At 40.8% G+C, this 17324-nt stretch overlaps 1 protein-coding gene across 2 annotated transcripts in view; it reads right to left on the bottom strand.

Annotated features, from left to right (window-relative positions):
* dse (dermatan sulfate epimerase) overlaps window positions 1-13163 on the bottom strand; it is a 28202-nt gene extending 15039 nt beyond the window's left edge. The window contains exons 1-3 of one of the 2 annotated variants that reach the window (XM_085770291.1): window positions 13097-13163; window positions 10477-10942; window positions 1722-1975 (exon numbers count right to left, since the gene is read on the bottom strand). In XM_085770291.1, the coding sequence (XP_085626417.1) occupies window positions 1722-1975; window positions 10477-10898 (676 nt within the window). In that variant the 5' untranslated portion in view covers window positions 10899-10942; window positions 13097-13163. The remainder of the gene's footprint in view (window positions 1-1721; window positions 1976-10476; window positions 10943-13096) is intronic. The other variant, XM_085770292.1, reaches the window with a different exon arrangement.
* Between the last annotated feature and the right edge of the window lie 4161 nt (window positions 13164-17324).

Here is a 17324-nt window from a genome sequence, read left to right as displayed (position 1 = left end):
GCTGCGACTCTCCTGAGTGTTCTCAGAGCTTTCAGCCCAATTCTGCCCTCTACAAAAAAATTAAATTAAATAAAAGCCTCAAATAAAACCACTGTGACCACGGTGGTTCCCAGTAAGACAGCTGTCGCTTGGTTCACATCAGGACTGGATCTTTTGTACCAGAAATCAAATCCCTGTAAGCAAAACAGGCTGCACTGCAGGACTTCACCTTTTGATGGCCCATCTCTGCTGCTATACACAGTGCTTAGTGCAGGATATTGAGGTAAAAAAAAAAAGAAGGACCAGGGAATCAGATCCCACAAAGGAAACGCTGCAGAAAAAGAAAATAACTCTTTCTTAAAAGGAGAATGTGACAGTTGGGGAAAACTTTGTCTGGAGAGCAATTACAAAGGATTAAGAACAGAGATGGCAGATATAACCTCAGGCTGACACCACTGAAATTCCAGTCAGTTTCTCTCATAAGCAAACTGAGACTGAGTACTGACGAGTCTCAGACTGACACTGGTTCATCACAAGTCCATCTTTTGCACTCTCTGCTTTATCTGCAGTGTTGATCCATGAGAGGATATGCTTTATCTGTGGTTTAAAGCAGAAGTAAGCGATCCGGTCGTTTTGGCTAATGCTGCGTTCCAGGCAGGCTTTTGAAACCGTAAATTACAGCTTCAAGTCACGACTTACGACTTTGTAGCGTTCCAGGCAAACCAATTGTGTTTTTCCGACCTGTTTTACCTGTGAAAGTCACTATAACGGCCACTCGTAACTTCTGACCCGTGAACTCGTACCAGATCGAACTGGTACGACTTCACAGGTCGGAAAAACACGAGTTACGGGTTGCCTTGAACGCACCATAACTTCTTGTCAGCCGATGGAGTTAGCAGCCCCCGCCCTCGTCATGGATCTATTGGTCCTCGTCCCTACGTCACCACATTCACGCGCATTCCTTGGCTGCACACACAGAGAGGTCCGCCCCTTTATGCCGTTCTCTCTCCTCATTGGATAAAGGTTGTAGGATACAAGGAAAGTTTTCTCCTCGGCTTACAGCAGAGCAGAGTGACTGACAGACCCGTGTTTCAGACCAAACACTCTATGTAAGTGATTGCTGTCGGAAGATAGAACTATCTAAGACTTATATTAACACAAACATTCTGCTTACTTCTGCTTTAAACATCAAACGTCATGCAAAAATGGCTAAAATGTTGATATGAGCATTTAAATGACGTCACACTTGGCTGAACTGACATTGACTGGGTAGTTTTTTCTTATTCAAACTGATTTCAGTCTAAATCCACCTGTGAATCCACTGAGCTTCTATGTAGGCGGTCATTTCAACGGTGGCACTTAATGGTCTACATTATAACCTTAAATCGTCAGAATTACTTTAAATACAGAAGACCCCGACACAGTAAATCATGTAATGACTAAACTCTTCCAAGTGAGCAACATAAAATCAAGTTAAATGGTCAAATGAAATGGTAAAGACGTGAGCAGCTCTGGCTTCTCTCTAAAGGGAAAAGTGGCAAACATGCTCCATAAAGTTGCTAAATCTGTCATAAAACCCCTTTAAAAGGCTGCTGAAGGAAAATCTGCTGAGAGATAAACAGAGCGAATGTTGAATGAAGCTAACGGTCCAACATTTGATACTAAACATCATGTGGACATGTGAATGTAGCACCGTTATTTAAAAAAACAACACATACGTATGAAAACCGTGCGTCACCGACCTTGGGTCATGTAGACCAGGCTTCCTGTGAGCAGCGCCACACAGTTGGTGGGCTGGTGGTTGTGTAGATACTGGAAGCCCCAGCCGCGGACGTAGGACTTCTCGTACATCAGGCGCGACGCGTTGCCGATCACCTGGAGGAAGCGCTCCTGCTGGCCCTTGCTCAGGTACTCGTACAGGAAGTCGTAAGCGGTGGCGAACCCGACCAAAGAGTGCGCCAGAGGAACCTCATCCCATGGGGCGTCTTTGACCAGCCTGCAACACAAAACCACAACACAAACACTGATGGTGAAGTGAAGGCAGATACGCATGCAGCAGCAGCAGCAGCAGCAGCAAGCAGGTGGGAAAGTTTAAAATAAAACCGAAATGCTGCAATTGTGAACAAAAACACATTTCCTGTGCAAAACTTATTAATCAGCTTTAAACACGGCTGTAAAACATCCACTCACTGTGAAAGCAGAAAATACAGATGTTAAGTAGCATTTTATTTCACACCACAAATACAGCTGCACCAATAAAGAGGTAAGAAAAAAAAAAGGATTAAAAAAAAAAGCGCAACGTGTGCAGAGTCTCTCCTGGTGGACAGGTGCTGGGTTTGGAGAACGCTGACTTCTGTAAAAGTGCTGCTGTTGTAAAAAGGTAAAAGTGCGAGGTAATCTCTAATCACTGTGGCCGCTTTAATTAAAAAGAAATGAACTTCAGATGTGGTGATGAAACCAAAATGACTTCATGTTGATATACAACTGTTGCCATGTTGGGGTCTGTTTCCCAACATGGTAACAGAGCTGCTGTTCACTGAGACATTTTTTTTTTTTTTTTTTACAAATTAGTTGATGAAGAAGTGACACATGTTATTATAGTTTACTTTCTGTATTATGGAAATTAGAGGTGAAATACAATATGTTTTCAGATGCCATTTGACCATTGTGGTCATGCTAGACATGCTAGCACCTACTGCATTTTGGATGTGCTTTTTTTCTTTTTTACTATGCTAGACTTCGGCCAAAATGTCAAATATCTTAATATTTAATGCCATGTGCAATATTTTTCATACTTTTTTTTGGTAACACCAATAATCATAACACACTATAAAGCATTTTATCTTGACTTATAAGGTCAGGTATTATAATACGTTATAATTGTTAGTAACTGGCTGACAATGCCCACATTTATAATGCTTTATAAATATAGTTATAATGTGTTATAATTGGCTTATAAACGTGTATAACTATCATTATAAACACTCATAAATCACATAAGACTTTATAACAACAAGCATAAGACATTATAGAGCATTATAACTCTATTATAATACTAAGACCTTATAAGCCATTATAAAAATGCTCTATGATGTTTTATGCTTATTGTTATAAAGCCTTATGATAATTTATGAGTGTTTATAACTATAGTTATACAGTGTTATAACTGCATTATAACTCATTATACGTATGGTTATAATGTGTTATAGAGATAGGCGTCAAGTAAAGTGTTACCATTTTTTTTCTTTTGCCATATGTTAGCTCTTTTTGACAAGTGAAAAATGAGCTTCACTGTAGGCTACATTGTAAGAATGGCTGTAAAACCATACCATCACTTTTATCTGAAATATAAAATACTATAATATAATTGTATATTATTTGAAAAATTGAGTAGGACTGAGCATAGATAGATAGATTCTGGGTATCACCCATGCCGACATGTGTTAGAGCGAGCTGTGGGCGCCTCCTTCAGCTTTCCAAGTAAGCATGATTCTTACATGAATCATTTGTAATGCTTGTCTCTGGAGACTGACTCAGAGTAAACACAGAGAGTAGCATCCTGGAACAGCCATTAGGGTTAGGGTTAACGCTGCCAGCTGACCTCACCACCCTGCCATTCTCATCAGCACACGCCAGTGTGAGACTTTGTTACACTGTCCTCTGAGAACACCTCTATCACTCTCTTCTAATAGAATCTGTCCAGCTGTTGGCTGTAACCTCTGCTGCCTGTATCACTTCTGTAGTGGATGTACCATGAAGGTGCAGGCATAGTCCTAATCCCCAGTGGCCACCGTGGCTCTCTGCTGCATATCATCACTCTGTTCTCTTTCACTTTCTGTCTCTTTCTCACTGTCACTACTGGAATTCAGGCAAGAAATAACTTCAAAAGAAGTGATCAACTCAAGTGATGCATACCTTTGATTTATTGAGTCACAGCTGGGCATTGAACAAAGTACATCCCAGCCAGGTTCAACACTTTGAGTGACCATGGAAACAATTCTGTTATGAGCTCATCATCAAATTGATGTTTTCTCAAGTTGCTTGAATTTCATCTATATGCATGAGTCGTCATAAGTTGCAGTGGACTGAGCTGCCAGGGAATGTGAATCAGACTAATGTGCTACTCTGTTTCACCATCCTTGTCTAAATGGAGTAGTACAAAAAAATGTTTTCATTGTCTGTACTGCAGCTTCTGCTCTTTACATTAGTGTGATGTTGGTGTTGTATATATAAACTCTATAAACTGTTTTCTTGTCTTTAACAACATCTATTGCACGTCTGTCCGTCCTGGGTGAGGGATCCCTCCTCTGTTGCTCACCCTGAGGTTTCTCCGATTTTTCCCTGTTAAAAGGGTTTTCCATGGAGTTTTTCCTCAGTGGATGTGAGGGTCTAAGGACAGAGGATGTTGTTACGATGCCATGTAAAGCCCTTTGAGACAAACTGTTTGTAAAAACGGGCAATACAAATAAAATTGCCTTGCCTTGCCTTGTTTAGTTGTAATAGTAACATTTAATTAGTATATTTTGTAGTTTGCTATAAGTTTTGCCTCAGCTACATAGCCAGCCAGCATTAGGTTGCCAGTCTAGAGGAAATGTTGTTCATTCCTTTATGAACACTTATATTTAAGTATTTTTCTAAGCAAATACCTTAGCAGTTTCACTTAAATAATATTTTGACTGAGCTACTTATAATTGTATTGTGATTTGACAAGGAGAACCTGTACATTGCTGTGCGCCTTGATTCCAACTCTGAAAACCAGTTGGGACTGACTTAGTTTACTTTACCTCAGCTTTCTGTAGAGTCTGACTCCTGAGCAACTCTCTGAACTTACACCTGCTCCATTAACGTAGCAGTAATTAAAGCTGTGATAAACTATGCCAGTGATATTTGAGCAGGTTCCTCTACTTGATGTTGGTCAAACAGTTTCCCCCTGTTAAGTGGCAGCTGACGTTTATTTGAAAATCGCTTCCTGCCTCGTCATGCGAAGGGATTAAACTTCTTTATGCTGCAGTTTGCTCATATGGCAAAACGGAAAACTGTAATACACTAACTGCCAAGTCACCGCTCCACTGTATATTGCATTATTCCAAAGCACACAAAGTCTCACTTCAGCATGTTTGCAGACTGTGAAAAAAAAAAAAACGGTGAGAAACGGACCAGGCACCAATATGCCACAAAGTAGAAGTTCTCCATCGAAACATGGTTTGTGGAGCCGCTGCAGACATAATTGAAGGTCATGAATACCACAGCTGACTGATTCCTGGAGCCACGCTGCACAAGCCCTCAGAGCTGCAGTGACCAGAATAAAAGTGCGGCCAAGGAGAAAACTCAGTGTGTTGTTAAGACGTGAAAACACATGCTCGGTGGCTTCTCGTTTCTGCACTGTGGCACATGTAATGATATTGTAAAAAATGTACAACACCGCGCCATCTAAACCCCCCCACACACACACACACACCACACACACACAGCCCACCGCCCCACCCAACCCCGAGGAATAAGCCACTGGAAAATCCCCTTTCCTTTTCTGTTCAATAGCTGAAGGGAACACAGTGGCCGTGCAGCAAAATGAGAAGGATTAAGCTGCTGGACCCCCCCCACCCCCCCCCTCACCGCCCTTCCCTCTCTGCATGAGGGAGGAGAGGGGGTGGGGTACCTGCAAGAGTGGGGATTGTCCCACATTTCAGCCAAAACTAGAGTTAACTTGGTACCTGATACCCTACTTTAAATTAAATAAATTCACAGAATGTATCTGGCCAGTGAATTAGAGATGGAGTAGGTCGGTCTATCCACAACACAGGAAACAACTAAGTGGTCTGATGGAGCCATTCATTTTCACATTTCCTTCCTCCAGTGTTTGATTCAGGAAAAAGGGTTCAATCTGATAATAAAATTAAAAATCAAAACAAAGAGTTGAAAATGACTCTTTGAAAAACTTGCATGGAATCAATTTTGAACATCTTTTGAAAACCTGACTCCATTAAATTACTATGAAGTACTCTGTTATTCTTTTAGGAAGAAAAGTTTTGTTCTTTTTACACTAAGATTCTTCACAAAGGCATTCATCTTAAGTCTCTGTTCAAAATTTAAAGGGACAACGAGGAGTTTTGGAAAAGCGAAACGTTTTCACACTACATTTATGAGCCTCCGCGCGCACCGTACATTTCTTTGACCGGCGCAAGACAGACTCATGTTTTCATTCATCAAGAATTAAAGTCAGAGGTTGGAAGACGATCACATACCACCGTAGTTCCGACCATAAACGGCGATTCGGCGGCGTTATTCTCATGACTCGCCATGAAACCGAAAGTAAGGAAACGCTGGTCGGCTCGCCCAGCATTTCCACCATTAATTAAAATAACAAAATAACGATAGAGACAAAACGATATATTTATCGAAAATGGGCCCATTAACAAGTGGTAGCGTAGATTCATCCACATTAACGTGAGACTTTTTTATAACCAAATAGAAACTCCTCGTTGTCCCTTAAAATGATTGTTGTCTTCACCATCACTACCAAAAAAAAGAATATATGAAAACAACAACAGGCTACTCTTAATACAGTTTTGTTTTTATGACCATAACTACAGTCTCTGTCTGTTTTTATCCTACAGCTTCTATAGTCGGTCAGACAGTTGTTCAATTTAAACTTAGATGTTAAAAGTTTTAAACGACTATCACAGGATAGTGGTGAATGCTAAAATGTAGTAGAACAGAAGCACAAGTAGAGAAGATTGTCTCCGAAACTTCAGGATTTGGAGCGAGTAGTTTGTAAAGCATAAAGTGCCAGATGAATTAGGATTATAGTTATTCAACATATTTAGATTAAGTATGAGAATCATATAAGGAACATATTCAGTATCTGCAAACACCAAATGTTAAAAGGTGAGTAACAGAATGTTTATGAAAATCAGATTGAAGTATTACCAAAGAGAAGTCACTACACTGTAGGTAGCTACTGAGTGTTCATTGTTTGAGGTGATGTGAATGTATGTAAATGAACAGTAGGTTACTATGGATACCATCACTGTATGCAATGTTCCCCAAGCATCATTTCTGAGACCTTCACTCCCTTAGTCCTCTAAATAAAAGCTGTGGAGAACTTGGAAGCAGTGAATGGCTGTAATCCACTTCTCAGCCATTTTGCACTTGCCAGCCAGAACTAATGTTCATTGAACTTAATCAAATTGTTAGGGAAATACGGAAGCACTGTTGACAGTTGATGCAAGCTTAAAGGTCCAGGTCCATGGCCGCCTCTGAAAAGCAGAATGCTTGTCCAGACATGGGCTGAATGGATGGAGTCGGCTGACTTGTTGATCACACTTCACACGGTGTGAAGCATTATTAAAGGTCACATACACAGTGTAAAGGTAGATGTCCATCTGCGTTTTAAATCAAGGTCCTACATTAGTACTGTGAAAGTATCAAAGTCTCAGTCCACAGAGAAATACACACAGCCTGTATTCAGAGACAGAGTCTTACTGTAAAACCAGCCGTCAGGACTCCTGTGACTTTGTGATGTCACAACAAAGCAGCTAGCATCGACCCCTGGACTCAAAATCCAACCTTTACTTGATCGATCAGAGACTCTGAGCCTTTCTTCTGTAACCTCCTCCAACACCTTGAGGTGCTTGGAATATAGTGCTCATCATGAATATGCACGAATAGCAGATTAAAGCAGAAGTAAGTGGAATGTTTGTGTTAAAGCAGAACATACAGAGAGGACTGCCCCTTTGTGCCGTTCTCTCTCCTCATTGGATAAAGGTTGTAGGATACAAGGAAAGTTTTCTCCTCGGCTTACAGCAGAGCAGAGTGACTGACAGACCCGTGTTTCAGACCAAACACTCTATAGAAGTGATTGCTGTCAGAAGATAGAACTATCTAAGACTTATATTAACACAAACATTCTGCTTACTTCTGCTTTAAACATCAAACGTCATGCAAAAATGGCTAAAATGTTGATATGAGCATTTAATGACGTCACACTTGGCTGAACTGACATTGACTGGGTAGTTTTTTCTTATTCAAACTGATTTCAGTCTAAATCCACCTGTGAATCCACTGAGCTTCTATGTAGGCGGTCATTTCAACGGTGGCACTTCATGGTCTACATTATAACACAAATATTCTGCTTACTTCTGCTTTAAAATAGTAATCTTAATCTTGTTGTTTTGAAAAAGCTGCTGTCTTAAAACAGGGATATGTTTACTGTGTGTAGGTGAACACTATTGTTTAGTTTAGGGTTCACAAAGTCTAATGCATGATAGGATAGGATAGACTTTATTGTCCCAGTGGGAAATTTGTCTTGGACCATTCAGTAAACAATAGTAAAAGTACAACACAGACATCCAGTCAAAATAAAACACAACAGTAACCACTAGCCAGCTAGCTCTGTTTGATTGCTTGTCAATGCTGGTGTCATTAAAAGCAGCAGAGTCTATTCATAAAAGTTATCCTCATCTACTTCTCTATCTCTCCATCTCTTCTCAGCAGCTGATGAGTAAAAACTCACCACATTAAAAACAGGATCTAAAGACTGGACTGTGTTTTGCAGCTGTGTTCAACCACTGGAACCTCACACCTAATAATGCATGCTTCACCACGTCAACAGCACAAAGCAACAACGTTCTAAATGAAGGCAGCTGATGTTCACACTCGCTCACACTCATCGATATAGTCTTGTATGATCGGCCGAGTACATATTCTACCAGGTTACACTGCAGAACACATTCAGGTCTCAGGTTAAGTATAGTGTAAGTAAGTATAGTGCTTGAGTGCCAAAACCCCTGACCCCCTCCCTCGAGGTCCCACATTAGCTGCAACAGTTAGTTGAGTTCTACACATCTAAAGTCAAATCTTAACTGACATGACAAGTGCCTGGAGGTAGATCCTGGTTCATTACCTAAGAGATCTAACTTGATTTGGAATTTAATATTTTCCATAATGTCATGTTTACATTGTACATATTTCTATATTACATCTTATTTATTTTGATTGCTACACAGCTACACAGACGTCCTGTGGTTCTTATATACACTGCACGCTGCAGCAGTGGTTCCCGCTCAAGGGTCGTGAGATGAACTATAACCATGTTTTTGGCTTCGTTACATTATTTTTCTTTTAAAAGTTCGGACTTTACATTTCCAAACAACGTCTGGGTGGAATCTTACATTTCCACTCTCAGGCTTCTCTCTGGAGATCTAGTAACAACAGTTCAGCGAGCAAATCAGAAGAGAGGAGGCTCTGAGCCTCTGTTCTGATTGGCTGGCTGTTTTCTGAGTGACTCAGTTTCTGATAGAAGAATGGGAATAAAAATAAGAATTACTTTATTAATCCCCAAAGGGAAATTCAAAATTAAATTCATATAGACTGTTTGTATTTCTCCGTGATGTTTATAGAAGATGATTTCAGAAAATAGAAGAATATTATGTAAGATGCAGAAACACTGCTTTAGGTAATGCTAACAATTAGGACAAAGTGGATTCAGTCCCAGTCTGGTATTCAGCTCACATCTGAACATTTCATTTCCTTTCATCGGGGGTGCATGTTCAGGAGACAGCTGCTAAACATATTTCCTGGACCACAGACTTATCGGACCACAATGCAACTTCACCAGAGCGCTGCATACAGAGAGAAATGAGAGGACTCAGTGAGTGGGACTGGAGGGGGAGAGGACTTAGCATTAATACCCTGATGATGCACACACAGGGGTGGAGAGAGATATCAGGAACCATCTGTACGCTCTTGATTTTCTAAGAAGAAAAACAGGCCTCAAATCTCACTGTGTCCAATTAGCCTTCGTCTTGTGTCAGCTTTCTACTGCCATCTATGGTGTTTCGGGTCAGTTTTGACCCGTATTTTAAATCAGCTGTAAAATACACTAAATACATTTTTTTTTCATCCAATTTGTTTTTCTTCTCTTGGTTCCATTGTTAGGCTTCCTTATCCATGAAAATATTGGTTTTAATATTTTTGGGTGTGGGTCCCTGGGTCTTTTTTGTCAGTATGACCCTTGGCTTCAATGTAACCTTCCTCTTGTCAGCTTTCCCCTACAGTACCATCTATGGTGTTAGGGTCAGTTTTGACCGGAGTCTTCAATCAGCTGTAAAACACACTAAAACAATTATTTATCATCCCATTTGTTTCTCATCTCTTGGTTATGTTGTTAGGCTTCCTTATCCATGAAAAGGTTTGTTTTGCACTTGTGATTTCAGTTTTAACTGTAATTATTGTTCTTATCATTATAACCGGGTCAAAATTGACCCGAACACTACAAAGGTAGCAATTTTCACTAGAGCATTTTAGAACTTTGTGAAAAAAAAAAGCTTTATTTTGTTTAAATTGAGGTTCCTGACAAAGTCAAAATGTCTTGATTCTATAAACAAATGTATGTGGTACTTCTATGCATTTAAAACTTGAAAACGGGTCACTGGTGACCTGAACACCAGAGGAAGGTTAAATAGATGAAATAATAATAAAAAAAGACAGAAAATCTACCAACTAGGCTGAGCCGCCATCCTCTCCATGTAGTCCTTGGCCAGGTTGAGGGCCCCGGCCCTGTGGGGGTACAGCAGGCAGAACATGGACAGCAGGCCCAGGTTGTTCCCGTACACCTCGTTCCAGCGGGCGCTGAACTCTGCGGGGCTCCAGGGGGGCAGGTACTCCTCAGGGTGCTCCAGCATCGTCTCCCCGGCTTCACGGATCCTCCTGGCCATGTCCCGATGAGTCCCCGCCGCAGAGTACTGCAGCGCCTCCACGTCCCCCCTGTTGAAGTACAGCATGGGATGCCCTTCATAGTTGCCTCCCATGAAGGGGATTCCTCCACTGGGGTCCACGTCCGCCGCCGCCGCCAGGGCGAGCAGGGGCCACAGCAGACTTATGAAGAAGACTGTGGGGGCCCCACGGGTGTGGGTTCTCATGGTCTCATCAGAGAGGAGACCGTGGCATTGCCGAAGGAGCTCAGCTGAGAGGGAAAAAGAGGGGGGAAGAGCAGGATTTGAGAAAGCCAGCCCATATTCTGCACAAAAGCCCTGCATTCCTGGAATAATTAGATACAGCTGGAGTTCTGATGATGCAGGCTTTCCATACTGATGGCGACCATTATTGAGCCGCACTGTTAAAAAAGTAGTCACAGTAAATACAGTCACATATAAAGTTGTGTTAGTGTTGTTACAACATCAGCAAAACATCAAATCTCTAGATAATATCAAAGAACCCATTTACCACACGGACGTCACGTTCCACATGGCGGCTGTGTTGCACCTCTAGCACCCGCTGTTACCTCATATTCACACACCCAGATGTCCAGACCAGCAGACCCGGAGGTCATAAAAGGCCCAGCGCCGCGGTAACACGACTCTGCTCTAGTGAAACAAGCTCTAAAAAACCAAAGTGCTTTGCTTAACAGAAAGACAAGAGTTGGCCCAGCGTCTCTGCTCCGAACATGAGGGTAAATTCCATGACCTTAGTGGAGCTTCTGGCAAAGGCCTGGTGGAAAACCATTTGGTAGTGATTTAAACGACGTCTAGACTGGAGTCCGGTCTAATAGGTGTGAGCTGTCCAGGCTGTGTGTATAGTTTGTGTTGTGCTTGATAAACACGAAGAGGAACATTCACATGTTTCTCCTCCTAAGCTTCGTTATGAGATTCGACCTTATGAGGCCAACACGAGGCACTAAATTATCACTGGGAATCTGTGACTGTGTTATAAGATGAGGAACTTTTTTTTTTTTACTGAAGAGGCCTGAATCTACATCTGACTTGCCTGAAGCTGTTGAACTAAATACAATGGATAATATTTAGGTAGGGGCGCGTATAGGTCTGTAGAGTTACTCAGCTGCAATATCAATACAGCCACAGCCTCACCTAAGCTTTAAGAGGCTCCAAGGTCCAAGACATCCAATTGATTAATATGACTGATAGGCTAATTCAAGTGTCAAAATGACTTATCAAGCAAAATACATGCAGGTTAAAGTGCTGATGTGGCCAGTGTCTCTGATTGAAGTCGTTGTAAATCGAATAGCAGAAACATGACCTTGCAGTGTGGGGAAGTTGTGATGTTATTTTACTATAGGATTGCGACACAACTTTGACAAATGCCAATTATGCAAACAGATTATGCTAGTTGCAGTTTTAACATGATGCACTGTAATCTATACAGAGGGTATCACATTTTCAGTAGAATAGTGACTGAAATGAGTCAAGTGTCGTGGATCAAAATATGGTAGCCTACTGAATGCATGTGTTCGCATTAAAACCACCAACAACGATTAGTAAGTTATTGTTCTTCACTGATCTGTTTGTTGATGTTCCAGCCATATTTTGATAATATAAACACATTCAACCTATTATAGCAGGCAGCAAAACACCATCTTATAGAATAAACTTATAATTCACATGCTTCTCCTGTGTTTGTGAAACACTAACAATGGACTTGTTAAAGCATTACACTGGAGTCATTCTACAGTGTCACAATCCTTATATTAGACCTTAAACTTTTGTATCAATGTTATCATTCCTCCATGTATTATGGGATTATTACAGTACAGTTCCTATTAGAAAATAAAATTGAATTTAATTATCTTCGTAAGAGTAATCAGTTTCCAAAGGAAGTGCAAACTTAATACACAAATTGTACCTTCATCTGGGCCTCAACTGTCTCCATGTCTAACTTCCTGTCCTTAAAAGTGTGTTATTCCCCACAAATACTTCAATATGTCAGTAAACAGTGTCTCACAGTAGTTTTAACAGCAGAGGTTTCTCTCTAAACCACCAGTGAGTGTCATGGTTTAAGCCACAGAGGCAACTCCTCCATCTTCTGCTTCTTCTTGTGGATAAGATCCTACATTTACTCTTGTCAAACTTTTAACTTTTCCGTGCATGGTGTCCGTCTTTCAGTTTCATTAGATGACCTATGCCACACGATAGCGTCTGTTTAATATTTTTAAATCAACCTCTACTAATCGATGAGATGAGGTGTTTTTCCCCAACAGCAATATCAATGTATCGATTGTAGCCTATTGATAATCCAAAAAGAAATCTGCGCACAAAAGTTGCCTTGTTCGTGCGGCGGCCGGACAGACTGTGGAGCAGTGAAGGGGAAAAGAGGTTTACGTTACCTGTCAGAAGCGGTGCTTACTCCTCGCTGTTCCCGTCCTCTCTTCTACCATTTCCTCCTCTGGTCTCGGCGGTGGGTTTTTTTTCTTTAACCAGACGTTATCAATATGGTTGAAAAGTTTTCAGAGACGAGGCAGAGTTGGGAAGCGGAGGGAAGGAATGTGTGAGTGCTGAGGGAACGTCATGCTGGCGAGTGAGGAGGGGCAGCAGGGGCGAGAGGCTTAAAGGAGACCTAATGAATTAAGTCAGCTCCCTCCTCCCACAATGCTGCAATACTACACTACTAAAACTAATGGAGGCGGGAGATGGTGGCAGTTGACTTTTTATATTACTGACATGTCTGCTTCGTCGACAAGTCTGTAAATTAACACTAGTTTTGAATGATAAAAGTGATAGATTCAAAACCATTATGATGTATCATTGACTTGCTCATGAGTTGCTGCCCTGTGGTTGCTGGTACCCACACACCCTCTAGCGAGAACACATTTAAGGTAAGGCTCCATCAACACCTGTGCCATACAAACCTAGCCTACAATTATCAGTATGTTTCGTAGCTGGACTAGTAAATAATGTATTTGAGTGTTGGTTCGTTATCGACAATGGTCAGTTTAAAAAGAAAAACGTTTTTTACATTTGTTTTAGTCCCATAAAGACTAGGCCTATTTGGACAGGCCTACGGGTAGAGCTATGTAGGCCTACAGGTCTTGAGACCACATTTTCAAGGTCTTGGTCTTGTCTCGGAATTGACTACATTTTAACTGAGTCTTGTCTTAATCTCAGTCGAGACGGACAGGAATTATTTTCTTTTTCTTTTTTTTTTAACAGCCAGATGTGCTCTTTGTCACTCGCTCACTTCGGTTTATGTGGCCTTATGTAATTCGATAATTATAACATAATTTAAATTGTTCCACAAAAGGACATGCTTGTATCTCAAAACAAAAGGTTGTTGGTTGTGGTTGTCCCAGTGTCAAACATAGGAGACTTCAACAGGTTCTTCTTCTGTTCAATCCATGCTTGGTTTCAACTGAATATGGTATAGATTTTATATAAATTATCTTTTATTTTTAGCTGACAAATAATGTAAATATCAAGCCATATGATTATAAATGACTACTGGTAGGCTACTAAAAAACAGAAATGGTCTTGCATTGGTTTGGTCTCGGTCTTGGACTTGGTCTTGCCCTCCTCAAAGTCTTGGTCTTGGTTTGCTCTGGTCTTGGTCTTGACTTATTCTTGGGTTAGGTGGTCTTGACCACAACACTACTTGGCTGAGTAGTTGCCAGTCTACCGGTAAATTCAATAAACTGGATTGTATTTACCGGTAAATGTTTTGCATTGGCCATAAAGATGTGACAAAAATTTGAAAAGTTTAACTTAAAAAAGCAGATGCACTTGACAAGACTGGTCACTTTGGTTTTCTACACATTTCCAAACCCTCCAAAATGATCCCCTGCTGGCACTCAGCTGACCGCTAACGTAGTCTGACACTGATATTTGGTTGAATGTTGGGTGACCAAAATTCACATGGACATCAGGACGTCTAACACTAGTGTCAGTTTGACGTAGCCTACAACACTGACATTGATATTTTGTTGGTAAAGTTGTTAAGTAACCAATGTAACCAGTTTCCCAGTGCCTTCTTGACACAAAGCACAGACATTCCAGTGGAGCAAAACCCACCATCTACCAAATGTCAGTGTCAATTTTGACACCAACTCTATTTTTATTTACGACTAGAATTTTATTGTCTTCCAATGATATTGTTTGGCCCAGCATACAGGGCCCAAATCTGGCTTCAATCTGGCTTTTCTGATGCTGCTCCACATGTGAACCATACACAGAGAAACCTTCTGACAATACCAGAGGATAACACCCACAATCTGTCCATATATGGCAAGACTCAACCCCAAATCTAAAGTTTTTTTGGCATTACATTGATGTCCAGTGGCTGCTGGAGGGACAATGTAATCGGACAGCGAAATGAAGACATTCTTCTTCATCCTAATGTAAACCAGTAATTACAAGCTATTCTTGAATGGGCCACTGGGAAACATGACAGCTCAAGGTATTAGTTATTTTGTCAACCTTGTAGTTATTCAGTGGCTGAGTGGAGCCAGATTCATAAAACATGAAATATCAGCATGCTCAACTGCAACATGGCTCTAACTCCAGAAAAGCTATCAAACAAAACTCATTAATGAGACTAAAGTGAAGTGTTGTGATTAATTATTGCAGTTTCAGTTTCACATTTTCCCTTAGTGTTTTAGCCTCAAACATTAGCAGGCATTAGCAATTAATTGTGGATTTAAATATTATTATAATTATAATATTATTATCATAGTATGTATGCATAAATAATGTTATAAAATAAAGCTACAAAACCACAGTTTTCAGGCTGACCATCCCCTAATGCAGAATTACATTTTTGTGAATCAGCAGTATCTAAGAAAAAATACTGACAGCTACCGCACTTTGTCTTTATAGGGCAGAAACAGCTTTACACTAATGGGGGACTGGACTGGTGTGAGACAGGGCTTTGACCCTGTAGCTCAGTTCAATGGCCTGAGTCGTACAACTGCTTTGGACACACAAGGAAAAAGAATGAAATAAAATACCTAAAAAAAAAACCATTGTTGCTTTTCTTCCAGTTTATATAATTCATCTGTTGGGTGTTAACCAGCTCATGTTTCAGGTTTGGCACCATGTGTTCCCCTTTAAACCTTTTCAACTCAAGTGCACACAGCCACAGTAAAAGTCAAGCAAAGGCAGTAGTGTCAGATCATGATGTACATTTCTCTACTATTTTGATAGAGAGCAGCAGAACAGGCTATTTACATTCCACCATGTCCCAAAGTCCATGATGGCACAGGTGAGGAAATACTTCCTTTTAACAAGAAGAAACCTGGAGTGTAACTGGGTTCTAGGTGGATGTAGAGAGAACAATAGAGAGACAGCAGAAAGAAAGTGAACATAAAACAATGCAAGTTCCTTATATTACAATAACAGCAGTGGGCGTTGAGAGGGATCACGGCGGCTGTCAGTGGCTTGGAATCACGGATCCAAACTCCACAGATGTGGAGGTGGAACAACCAACAGGATGAGAAAGCAAAGAGACGAGGAAGCACAAAACTAGCTACTAGATAGAGAAGAAGTCAAGTAAGTACCATGTGTTAATGGGATATGAATGCAAACAAGTGGTGAGGAAGAAAGAGGAGTTGAGTGCATCATGGGAAGTCCCTGGGCAGCCTCGGCCAATAGCAGCATAACTAAGGGGGGTTCAAGGCAAGCCTGAGCCAGCCAGCTACTATCACAGCTTTATCAAACAGGAAAGTTTGAAGTCTTATCTTAAACATGGAGAGGGTGTCTGCCTTCCAGACCAGGCCAGATAGTAAGACAAGATTTTCATATAAGCAGGAGGAATTGTAATTTGATTCTGCTTGTTTCCTGGATGTACAGAAGTTAATATTGGAGAAATGTGGTTTCCTCTCCAAGTTCTCATCAGTACACATACATCAGCATTTTGGATCAACTCAAGAGAGTTGTGTGGGAGCACTGATATTAAGGATTTTCAATAATCCACCCCATAAGTAATATATAAACGGACTAGTTTTTACACATAGACATAGGATATGCATGTGTTTTTGCAAAGTTATGGGAATGTTAGGGGGAACTGGCAACCCTTGAAGTTTGTTTTATGTGGGAGTTAAAAGATTTTTCCAGATCAAAGACAATTCAGGGATTTGTTACAGTGATGCTATGAGCCAGGGCAATTCCATCTCTGAAGTGATGAGAAAGTCATTTAGCCTATAACTTTCTCAGTCTCTGTGCATAAATCCTGAAGTAAACTATTGTTCTGTGGAAAGTCACGCTACAGACTGGTTCCTGCTTTCTCAAGGAATTTATAGTGGAAGAGAAGGTTAGATACAGGTCTAACCTTCTAAAAACCCATGGTCAAGATGCTTTTTTTTCAAAGACGTTAGCTACTAAGGACAAAGGCTCTACATTTGATAAAAACAATTACCATAGCCTAGATGGGATTAGGTCGAAGAGACAGATTGATGGTTTAGATAAAGAAATCATGAAATGATTTGTTGGTGACGCACAATGACAAACACTATACTAAATATATGTCATGTTTTACAGCTGTCTCTATGGTTTCTGGTAGGGATGGGAATTGAGAATTGGATTGTCTGAAACATGGGAATCGTGTGGCCTGAGATTATCCATTCC

This window comes from Trachurus japonicus, chromosome 24 (genome assembly GCF_045865225.1).
Source record: "Trachurus japonicus isolate A0001 chromosome 24, Traja_1.0".
Classification (NCBI taxonomy): domain Eukaryota; kingdom Metazoa; phylum Chordata; class Actinopteri; order Carangiformes; family Carangidae; genus Trachurus; species Trachurus japonicus.
Note: the sequence above shows the minus strand (reverse complement) of the source record. Positions and strands in the feature narration are given on the sequence as shown.